Source organism: Epinephelus lanceolatus, chromosome 13, assembly GCF_041903045.1.
Source record: "Epinephelus lanceolatus isolate andai-2023 chromosome 13, ASM4190304v1, whole genome shotgun sequence".
NCBI lineage: Eukaryota > Metazoa > Chordata > Actinopteri > Perciformes > Serranidae > Epinephelus > Epinephelus lanceolatus.
The window spans coordinates 22231979-22244066 of NC_135746.1; the positions used below are offsets into that span (position 1 = coordinate 22231979).

The following is a 12088-nucleotide window of genomic DNA, read 5'->3' on the forward strand; positions in this document are numbered from 1 at the left end:
CATTTGTGCATTTTGAAGGTCAATATTTGCTGATTATGTTTTTCTCTTTGGTGCAGCTGCTGCAGTCACTCAGCATGGAGGGCAGACAGAAACAAAAGCTTTGAGGCAGTGTGAGTGCAAACACAATTTAAAGGTACTTTACTTGAGAGTTTCCATTTCATGCCACTTTATACTTCTACTCCATCACATTACAGAGGGAACTATTGTATTTTTTTTTCACTATTGTACTATTTTTTGACTTCTTCACATTTATTTGCAGCTTTAGTTACTTTTCACCGATGATTTTTGCACTGAAAACACATATAAGCTTGTAAAATACAACACATTCTTAAAGATTTAACCAGTGGTTTAGTTTTTTTGGCTTGTAACCTCTTGGTTGTCACAGACATTTTGCCTTTAAACTGTTTAGTATAAATAACCGTCTAAGGCCCATGAGGTGAAATCATCCAATATTTAACACTTTAACATAAAAAGAGCAAAGACTGGGAAAAAAAGTCCAAATAATGAATACAAATTTAGCAGATTTGTAGTTTTTGTACTACACAACCCCCCAGTTTTATTTTGGGACTGCTAGAAGGGGTCTGACCCCCAGGATGGGAACCACCGGACTAAACAAGTTCAAACTAGCTCCACCTCGACCAGCTGCTGCAGTTGAATGCTATTTGAATGTAATCTTAATATCAGTACTTATACTTTTGCTACTTTAAGTACCTGATTATACTTCTGTACTTTCAGTAGGATTGTGATTTTATCATCATACAGTCTCATTCAGAAAACAAAAGTCAGCCTGTGTGTTGATCTCTCCACTTAAAGTCAGTGGCAGATAAACTCAAAACTGGCACTGGATCATGACCATTTGCTGATTTGCATTTTTATAGTGGTATGTTTAGCATATGATGTTATTTATTTATTTATTTATCTTTTTGTGTTTCTTATTACTACGTCATCTATGTACTGTGTTGTATGTTGTATTTCTACGGCGGCAGTATGGATGTAGGGCCCGGGACAAATTTCCCACTTGATCTTGACCTTGATTTTGACCTTGATGTACAACATATTATTATCATTTTATTTATTTTTTTTAATTATTCAGTACATATTTTGTTTAGTCGTAGAATTACTAGTAAATTGTTTTGATCAAAATGAAAACTAATAGTAACAATAATAACTTGTACTAGTTGTAGTAGTAATGATAATAATATTAATAATAAGCTGAGAGCATTTAGTCACTGGGGGGAGCTGCTTGTACATTTACTGCCTTCACATCCTTATTAATGTTTTATGTAATATCTGTGGGAACAATCATATTCTGCCCCACGACAGTCTCAACCTGATGACAAGGTAAAAATATGTATTTACTACGAAATATTAAAGCTATAAACGTAAGGGAGAAAAGAGATTTTTGAGTATGTGTACTTTACTTGAGTATTATATAATGATTTATCCCTCTATTTTGATGATTTTACACAAATATGTGCCTAATTCACTTGTATATTCCAGGATATATGTTGTGTATAGCTTTTTAAATGTCACATGCAGGTCTTAGTCTATTTATTTTTTAGCATTTATTTCATCCGAGTAGTTTAAGCCTGTTTCTGTGCTGCTGAAACATAATAATATCCCATTAGGGCAAGTTTTATCTGTTTTTATCTGACACACAAAAACATTATTTCAGCTTAAACCTAAAACATGATGCATTATTACATCTTAAAATAAGAGACTAGACCTATAAAGTGGTTTAAATTAGCTCCACCTTGACCAACTACAATAGTAAACTGCTGCTTAAATATTAATGTGACAGCAATATTGATTAAATACTAAAATATGCAATAATATGAGATACAAAGGGGCCATTTCCTGCATAATGATTACTCGTGTGTCTGATACCTGTTCTACATTTTGCAGTTTGAATGCAGGACTTTTACTTGAAATGAAGTAGTTTACTCTGTGGTATTGTCACTTTTACTTAAGTGGAAGATCTCAGGTCTTCTTCTCTGCTTAATGTAAACAAAGGTTAACATAAAGGAACAAAAGGAACATAAAGGAAAAGCATAAAGGCAGTCATGCTTCATACAAACACACTGTGGAGCAGGACAGATGACATCACACAGCCGCTGTCAGCCTCTGACCTTTGGCCTCAAACATGCAAATTAAAAAATCATTTGAGTTCACCTCCACCTCAGAGAGAGTTCAGTGTTTATTGGATGTATTCAGGATCACATAAACGGTGACGGTCTTGTTTTGACTTTAATACACATCCCTCCGTTCTTTTTTTCCTCCTCCTCTCTGGAGCCGATGGCAGGGTGCCATACAGAAGGCTGTGTACAATGGCCCAGGTCCCATTAAATCTGCGAAAGTTCCTTCCTGAGGCAAACATTGCCAGAAATAGTAATCTTGGCTTGGAGCTGGAGCCTTCCACAGGGGGAGCAATAATTCTCAGTGTAATAATGGAAATCATTTAATTCTGTCCCGCGGCCTGTGATCCAGCAGAGCTACAGTGCGAGGTGCTCATTCAGTCTTCCTCCGCCTGATAAGGCTTCCTGAAAAACACAGAGCGAGCAATCAGGCGACAACAATGGACGCTTTAAACTTAAGGTAGTCGGCGGTGCACAGCAGCACGGCTTTGTTTTCACCCACAGTGGGCGTGTGACTCGGGGAGGCTTTGACTTTTCATTTTCATGCTGTTTGTTTAAGCTGTGTTGCAGTGAGGGCAGTGTGTGGAATCGAGCTGCTGTCTCCTCTTAGCTCATCAGACAAGTAATCTGTCAGCAGTGTGTTTTAGCTGGAAGGGGAATTTTTCATCCACTTAAACCTTTATTTAAGCCTTGAAATCAGTGAGGTTGCCCTCATTTGCAGTGATGTTGAGATACAGACACAACACACAGGGTTAAACAAATCAAAAGAGGACAACACACTGAGTGTAAAGTGCTTTGAGATCATCATTTTGACTTGCCATGGGGTGGTGAGAGTCAATCTGGAGGCTGTGTTGCAGATAATTCCATGTGTTCGATGCACAAAAACTGACGGCAGCTTTTCCAAGTTCAGAATAAACCTGTGGGATCTGAAGCGTAAGAGTTAGCAGAGTGAGTTTAGTAGGCATCAGTCATTTTTATCATGTTTTAAAGGGGCGGTGAAGCTGTTAGTCATAATGGAAAATAATAATCACATGTTTTTCACAACAAATACCTTCACAAATGTACGTCAGCGTTGAATAAGCACTATATTTTTAGAGATTGTAGCAGTGGTTTAAAGGAAAAAGTCAATTTCAGCAATTTAAAAACACTCCTTTACATATTATGACCTATTATCAGCAAAATGTACTTATGTAAAAGAAGTTGTTCTGCAAAAAATGTCCCACAGTTTGTTGTACACGACATTATTGGATTGTTAAAATAGCTTGTTTGGGTGGAGAGACTTTAAAGTGCTTTATATAGACATGTGCATAGTTTAGTCTAGTGATAGAGGAAGGAAGAGGGCAGGACAATATGATATGAGACATGATATCCTCTTGGATTTTGGATATTGTTATATTGTAGGTGTTCAGGTTTTAAAGGCTGCGTTACAGTTAAACGATGTAATCTTCTGAACTTAGACTACTCTAGCTGTTTATTAGTCGCCTCTATATCCACATTACTGATGATTATTTAGCAAAAATATGAATATTTTGTGAAAGCATCAACAGTCAACCCGACAATATCATCATAAATATCATGATATTTTATTTTCTCCAAAGGTAGGAAAGAAGGAAAAACACTGCACTTGTTTCTAATCTTTGCTTTTCTGCAAAATAGTGGATATTTTTACGTCTTCGTTATTTAAATAAGTGCACACCAGACATGTAGTGTGGAAATGTGCCGTGGTTTCATCTCTAACAATCCAACTCATATGTTTGTCATGCTTTTTATGTAAAATCTCAATCGTAGTGTTTTCCTCTGACATGTAGAAGAAGCATCAAATGGAAATACTCACACAAAGTATCATGGAACTGCCATGAAGTACAAAACTTGAGTATCTGTAGGCTTCTTTCCACCACTGGATTATAATGCAGGACTATGAGGTGACAAGGACAATATTCTGTTTCCAAACTACTTCAGAAAGATAGAAAGACAATCACACTTTGTATTTAGTTTTTTGTTTTTAGGGTTTTACAACTGTGAGATTTCTATTGTTGCACACAGATTCAAGTATGGAGCACTCGCAGTCCCTTAACCAGAGACAGGAGTCGCTGGCACTGGCAGTAATCCCACCTGCCGTCATTTATACAGCTCCGCAGAGGACCGGCTTGGAAAAGAGAAATAAAGGTGAATAATGGTATCCAGCAGGGCTCTGGCTGAAAAAGTCATATTTCAGTTTTTACAGGTGATTTGTAGATCAAATGTGTGCTTTTTTTTTCTCCCTCCACATATTCAGTTTTCAGTCCTGACCGTCTACAGTGAGCTATTCTGCACTGATACGAAACTAACGTGCGTTTAAAGCTGCAATTTGTGCTGCAGGTTAATGTTTATGTGCCGGCTCTCTCCAATGAAGAGCATGCATAAAAATGAAGTGGTGAGTGCATTAAACACACGCGTGATTTAAAAACAAGGAGACGGTCGTTACTATTGAGGGGGATTTTAATAACAGTAAAACAATAACTTAGAAGATAATCAGACTGCAGGATTATTCCTTACGTCTGGTGCAAACTCTCTGAAGTCGTACAGATTTGGATGTTTACAGACGAGTCCCTGTTATTGTGCCCTGAAAAAGAAATCTGTGCGAGCTCTGCAGACACTTTAACTTCTGTGTGAGTGTGAGTGTGTGTGGGCAGGCAGACACTGAAGCTAAATGTAAAGATGTTTCTGCACAGTAGAAAAGGTGCAGGGAGTTTTAGGAAATTATGACAGTTATGCGCCTTTGATGCTTGGCAGTAATTAGAATATATATATTTACTTATATCCATTGATGAATTTAAAGGCATAATACAGAAAATGGTGACAGAGACAGGTGCTTGTTGTTCTTGAGAGGCCACTATGTTTGTATTTAATTTTTTTGTATTATATGTTGTATTTGAGGCATTTTAAATGTGTTTTCACTGGCTGCTACCTCGGCCAGGTCTCTCTTGTAAAAGAGATTTTCAATCTCAGTGGGACTCCTGGTTGAATAAAGGTTAAATTAATACAAATAAAATAAATAATATTGAGGGGAGAGCATAATATATTGGAAATAAATATAAAGAAAAAAATTGCTATGCTGCGACAGACAGCCACACACCGCTGTCTGAAATAATCATTAGCAAATGCCATCATTAACATAAATAAACTCAACAAATTGCCATTATTATTACTACCAGTTCTAGTGTTATGGTGCACTGCAGTTGTGCATGTGATTTGTCCAAGTAGTGTTGCCGTACCCCAGCAGGAGCTGTTTCTTGACTGCTGTGGGAAGGTGCAATCAATGTCAAACTCTGCACTGTCTTTATTTTAGTACTTTGAAATGTATTAAAAAGTGTAATACTAGAATGTAATGTCATGTAGGCTACATCACAATCGAGTTTTTGTAAAGTCTTAGTATGTCATATAAAAAAATATTAAAATCTCAGAGCATAGCATGCCATAAATAGTCATTAAAATATCATTTTAAAATGTCAGTGTGTCCCCTTTTCTGTGCAGTCCTCAGCCATATGCTGGTTCCCTAAAGTGGCAGTCATTCTCGAAACTTTGAGACCCATGATCGAAGAATTTTTTTGTTTCAAATTGCTTTAAAATTCTCTGTTTAGCTGTTTAGTTGCTAAAAATGTCTCCCCACCCCAGACCCCACTCCTCTGGGGGGTTGGGTTGCAGAAGGCATGGATTGAAAATGCCCCCCCTCAATGTTCCATATATGATTACGGCCCTGCTCTGATGTCCTTTTTTTTCCTCCTATAATTAAAGTTTTTATTGGTTTGAAAGCCTCCGTACATGCCCTACATATTTTATTTTCCAGCCATACAAGAATACAAGGCACATATTTTTTATATCATGGAGGCGGACTCCAGTACATAAAGAAAAATTAACAAATGAGTCCAGAAAGAAAGAGAAGAAAATAAACTAACAAACAAAAACATGTCGCACACATATGTCCTCATACATCACTCTACATGATCACAGAGCAGGTTCATAATTATGTAGCCCTGTCCTCCATTTTGATATGAGTCCAGGAGACACTCCTTTCTCCTGATCACCATTTATTCTACTGAGCAAACATTCATAAGATGCTGTTTCCACCACTGCATTAACCCACTCCTCTGTAGTGTCTTAGAATATCTTGACAGACAGTTATTAGCCCCACAATAATGACAGAAATGCGCACTTGGATACGTTTGGTCCCCCAGGAAACACAACTTTAAACCAAACAAACAACTTCAAATTTCTAAACTATATTCCCATATACAGGAAAGCTCCTATTTCAGTTTTGCATCTCCAGCAGCTATTGTTATTTAATAACTTCATGCTCTGATGTCATAAAAATCCTAGTAGACGTCAGTGGCACGAGTTTTACGCACGGCTTTCTTACCACAATTTACTGATGATATAAGTCAGGAATTAAATTTCCAAAACAGCAATACAAGCAGCTAATGCTTTCACACTACAGCAGCGACAGAGCCTGTAGTGTAAGAGCCTGATCCGAGGCCTGCGTGTGTGCATGTGTGTGTGTTTTTTAATGCTTCCCACTGAGAAGCTCATCAGCACCTGAAATAACTCGAGGCGTGCTGCGTCTGCTACATCCTCTTCCCTGGATTGTTTTGACTGCATGATGGAGGGCAAACGTTAAAATCCTCTATTTCTAAATTTAACCCGGAAAAGTGTCACTCGAAAACATCATGATAGGAGGCAGTCAGGGTCATCGGCGCTTCCGGCCGCATGAATCAAGACTAAATGAATGCGGGGCTTCAGAAGCCATTGTTTCAACACATGCGGGAGAAACATGCGATCGGGGAGGGAGGGAGGGAGGAGGGGGACACTATCAATGCACGACATTTTAATGTTAATTGACAGGTAGAAAAATATGTGAACTTAAACTTGGGAATTATAAATGTTACTGCAAAAATTAAACGTGTGTTTTGCCATTTAAGCCAAATTAATTAACTCAAAAGCTGCAGGATTTTTTTAATCTGCAACCCTACTATTAAAATTATATTTTTCTCACTGGCCCCGACCCAACGTGTGAATCTTGAGGGGCCTCGCGGATGAGATATCGCCTCTGAAGTTAATTGTGTTTTGCTTTTAGAGGGGAATAGGTTTCCTCTGTTTATTATGAGCATGGGGACGGATTTGCGTCACCGTGCAACTTGCAGGTCGAGATAAAGTTGCACAAATATTGAAAAAGGGAAGTTCTAACAGTCATTATAAAAGTCGCCCCCTCCGCTCCGGAAGAAATAAGGATTTCTGCTGTATCCTAAAATACTAAAGCAGGTTCTATTTCGGGGGCAAATCTAGCAGGAATATCCGCTCATTTAACACGAATCACAGCCCATCAAAAACAGGATGAGTGGAGCTAATAGAGGCTCTCCTGGGCTCGGGGTCATATGATTACACTCCCATTCTCTACTGTTAATTATTAAATATGTGTTAGAACAATTTTATATAAGCATATGGCGTGTTTTTCATTTAATTTTGTCCATGTTTTTGCATTTAACTTTATTTTTTGTGATTAAAACTGACAGATAAAAGACTTTTCTGAGTATATTTGCACTCCACAGAATATTTTCGCCTCTTATTATTTATTTCCATAAAGAAAATGGAAATTTACGCAAGAGTCTTAATGTTTTTTGCGCGCGGTGGCGGGTGTGGGCTCTCTTTAAGTGATCAATCCATCATCTCAGGATCAAAATTGCTCCGAAGTGTCCCAGTCGTGTGTGTGTGTGTGTGTGTGTGTTGGTTACACATCATCCTCATTTGTACGGGCGTGATGTGAGCGAATGCAGCGCGTCCATTGGCTCAGAGAGCGACCAATCAGTGTCAGCTTAGGAACTTCAGAGTGGAACTGAAGGGTTTGGATTTCAGAGTTGGGAGAGCGATTTTGGCACTGGCACAAAGAGGACGGTCATCTATCCCCCCCTTAAACGCCATCCCTGCTTTTTTACATGCCTGTCCGTTTATACCCTCTTCTGAGCAACAATAAGAGGCGTTAGAGGCAGCGGGATGTACACGGCCGGGCTTAACCCGTTTTACGCGTCAAACTTTAGCCTCTGGTCCGCGTACTGCGCGGGGGGCTTCGCTGTGGATACCATGAAGAAACCCTCGTTTTGCATCGCAGACATTTTGCAGGCTGGGGATGCGGAGAACATCCCGGGGTCGTCGGCCCTCGTGGTGCACATGGGACACCACCACCACCACCAGCACCGCGCGCAGCACGGCCACTCCGGCAGCTCGCCGCTGCGCCCTTCTCCCGTCGCGCCAGAGCCGTCGGTGTACGGCGCGAGGGTGAGTCCGACGTCTCCTTACCACAGACACGGACTACAGCTCACATCGGTCTCCAGGAATGCTTTTAACTCCCAGCAAGCTCCACCGCCTTCAAGCAAAGACCTCAAATTCGGAATTGATCGGATATTGTCGACGGACTTTGATCCAAAGGGCAAAGAAAAGTCGTCGTTAAGAGGTGAGACTTTATTACGCAGTGAATTTCCAAGCAGATATGTGGTGTTGAGAGAGAAGCTTCCTGTCATGTCAGCCAAAAAAACAGTAGAGATGTTTTATGTCATTAAAGTTGTCTTTTATTAAGTAGCACAACATATCCAAACTTTAGAAACTGAAAGAAACTTGAAGCAATGACTTGTTCACAAAGAAGTAAGAGCCCTCATTAGGGAGCCCTAAACTCCTCTGCTTTTTGCCCCCTAACCAGAGAGGTCAGAGGTCAGGATCAGCTGGAAGTTTGCTCAAAGACACCTTAGCAGTCACACTTTGAATCTGTTTGATGGTCTCTCTAAATACTGAAGCCCATCATCTCTCGCTCTGCAACAGATCTCACATCCATCGTTAGCTCGAACCATCAGTCAGGGATCCACGTCCCCATTCAGCCTCCGGCCAGCCAGTACTTCTCCTCCATAGACCCCGGGATGAGCGACGCGTCCTCCATGATGAGTTCACTAGGCAGCAGCAGCAGCAACAGGCATTCAGGCCAGCATCAGTTTCAGGACACCTTCCCAGGTAGTCACCACATGTAGGACTGTGTAACAGACAGGAAACTGGCCCCGTCCAGCTCTCTGTTTTGGAGGTGTGAGACACCTGCACTGCATGCTCCTCTGGTTTCTGTTCTCTTTTAAAACCCTCATGTCCTGCTCATGTCTTTTAGGCCCGTATGCCGTCCTCACGAAAGACACCATGCCACAGACGTACAAGAGGAAAAGGTCGTGGTCGAGGGCAGTGTTTTCGAACCTGCAGAGGAAAGGGCTGGAGAAGAGATTTGAGATACAGAAGTATGTCACCAAGCCAGACAGAAAGCAGCTGGCTGCCATGCTCGGGCTCACAGACGCTCAGGTGAGAAGCAGTGTTAAAGTTGCACAGGCAAAGAATTATGTGTACAAGGTGTGTTATTTTTGTCTCCACATTCAAACAACAGGGTTTATTCTGCAGGCCTGCAAAAGCAAACATGCAAGATAGGATAGCTTCCCTTTATTTTCTTATCTTATTTCATTTTACCTTCCAACCAATTTAAATTGTCGTATTTTAATTTTTTGTATGGTTTTGTTGTAGTTTTATTGTCATATGTCGTGTTATTTACTGTATGATAGTGCAGTTTGTTGATTATTTACTTTGAATACAGGCCTCAGGAAGTAGTTGTTGCCCTGTGAGAATCCACATGAACAATAGAACAATAAAACCGCAGGGCCGCGGCCAAGATTTTAGAAATACTGAGCTCATGAGCCCCCCTAACCCCCCCTTAGAGTAACTGACCAGGCATAAAAAATAATCACATTTATTTTTTTATTGTTTGGACTTTATATTTAATAATTCTGTTGGGTTTTTTTTAGTATAAATTATATTTTCTTTCGTCTAAATGCTGCCGTCTTCACTCCTCAAGCACCTAAAAATATTTGACACCATATTAAATACCCATGGTGTGTGTAATCGGCCGCAGGATGCTAAATCTGCAAATTCCCAGAGATGCTGAACACTGACTCCAGTGTCCTCACGTAGCTCTGGCCCTGACAAACCAATGAAAAAATATGAAAATAAAACCTCCATATTTGAAGGAGGGTTGCATTCACATCATTTAGATCTATTAAAATATCATTTATAAGCTTCAAGGATTCAAAAACATTCTTACAGTCATTTTCCTATACAGGAAATTCACATGTTTGCGACCTGCATTCACCCACAAGAGCTTTTTGGTTAAAATAAATTCATAATATTTAACAAAAGTGTCTCAGAGCTCCAGATTCAGATGTTTAATTTGAGTTGGCAAAGCTGCATCACAGCCGGTGCGGCCTGATTGGCTGAGAGACGTCCCAGTGAGATCTCACCATATCTCGAGCTGTTGTTTACATTTCATCACACTGCACAAACGTCAGAGCCACTTAATCTCACCCAGCAGCATGTCAGCTGTAATGACACCGGACACAGATTATCTCATATTGTCTCTATTTTACGTACATTTGAAAATAGATTTTGCTCACAGTAGCAACATATTCCATATTTTTATCCCTATATTTTGACTTTGTTTTTGCAGCTGTCCTGGCCTGGCCCCCTGAAATATGCGTATTTTTCTTTATTATAAGAGCGAGGAAAGAGTGAGCAGAGTATCCAAATATATTTAAAATGGTGTGCTTATACTTCCTGTTTTATATTCCTTATAATAAGGCCTATCCTGTGCGCAAATGTGTCGTTGAACTTCAAGGAAAATGTGGGACTTTAAATATAGGCATGCGTAAAAAATGCTGCAGTTGTGTGTCACTGAATTACGCACAGGGCCACTGTGATAAAAGAGTGTCTATGTGTGTGTTTCCAGGTGAAGGTGTGGTTTCAGAACAGACGCATGAAGTGGAGACACTCCAAAGAGGCCCAGGCTCAGAAGGACAAGGAGAAAGAGCAGCCGGACAAGTGCGCGTCAGAGTCCGGCAGCAGGGAGCCCAAAGAGCCGGCGGAGGAGTCCGAGTGTGAGAGCGACGCGCGGAGCGAGTGCGAATCCGACGACGAGGCTCCGGAGGAGGAAAACTCTGACGGACATTTGGACATTAGCGAGCAAACGAACAAAACCAGCGTGATCATGAGCGGCAGCGGGCCGGCGAGCGGCGCGGAGGCGGCGGCCGCGGTCACAGACACGGAGGCCACACAGATACTGATATGAAAGCAGCGTTATGAACTATAAAGTTAATTATTATTTTTTTGGGCAGAAGAACGACAGTGATGTTAAAACGCATCTGGAGTGTTAATGCAATAACAAGACATCTGCAACAAGTCAGGCCTGTATCTATCTAATTCCTGGGAACAAGTGGAGCATCAGCACAGTATTATTTGTTCAGTATTACACTTTATTTTAAGCCCAGACACAAAAGTAACAAGTTAATTTTATTTTATTTTATCTATTTTTTCCATCTCTGTTTAAGACTCCTATAATAAAACCACAGGCTATTTTTAAATGTTAAAAATCCGACTTCCGGCCACCTCCAGTGTCTCCTTACTGTCGTTTTCCTCTCAAGAGCTTTGGTGTGCATCATGTTTTCCTCATCTGGAGGAAATAAGCGGTTGTGAATTTTTATTTTGTAGGTTATGAACCACTCGTTTTCACGTGATAAATGAAATCTCAGAACATCACAGCAGTGTTCATGTATTATGTGTTTTTGTTTTGTCTGGATATATAGATGTGCTATTTTGTTAATAATAATTTGCACTGAAAATATTGTAAATAAAATGTTTCTTACTTTGAAAATCGGATTACGTTGCATTATTATCATCATTATTATTGCTATAATATTATAGGAATTCTCAAGCTCACTCATCAGGAGTCAATTATTTGTTGTAAATTGGCTTATTTTATTTTTGGTTTTAAAAATACTCTTTTTTAAATTTATTTTATTGCTTTGTTTTTATTTGCTTTTACATTTTGTAAAAAAAAATAAGAGTCAACAATA

The 12088-nt window shown here is 39.8% G+C and overlaps 1 protein-coding gene across 2 annotated transcripts; it reads left to right on the forward strand.

Annotated features, from left to right (window-relative positions):
• Nucleotides 1–8004: 8004 nt before the first annotated feature.
• Nucleotides 8005–11880, forward strand: hlx1 (H2.0-like homeo box 1 (Drosophila)). Of its 2 annotated transcripts, XM_033648164.2 has the most exons (4): nucleotides 8008–8616; nucleotides 8979–9164; nucleotides 9310–9494; nucleotides 10966–11880. In XM_033648164.2, exons 1-4 carry the CDS (start codon nucleotides 8160–8162, stop codon nucleotides 11302–11304), a joined length of 1167 nt encoding a protein of 388 aa, XP_033504055.1. In that variant the 5' UTR covers nucleotides 8008–8159; the 3' UTR covers nucleotides 11305–11880. The 2 variants fall into 2 exon arrangements, with proteins under 2 accessions (XP_033504056.1, XP_033504055.1); XM_033648165.2 differs by lacking the exon at nucleotides 8979–9164 and having other exon boundaries at nucleotides 8005–8616.
• Nucleotides 11881–12088: the final 208 nt, after the last annotated feature.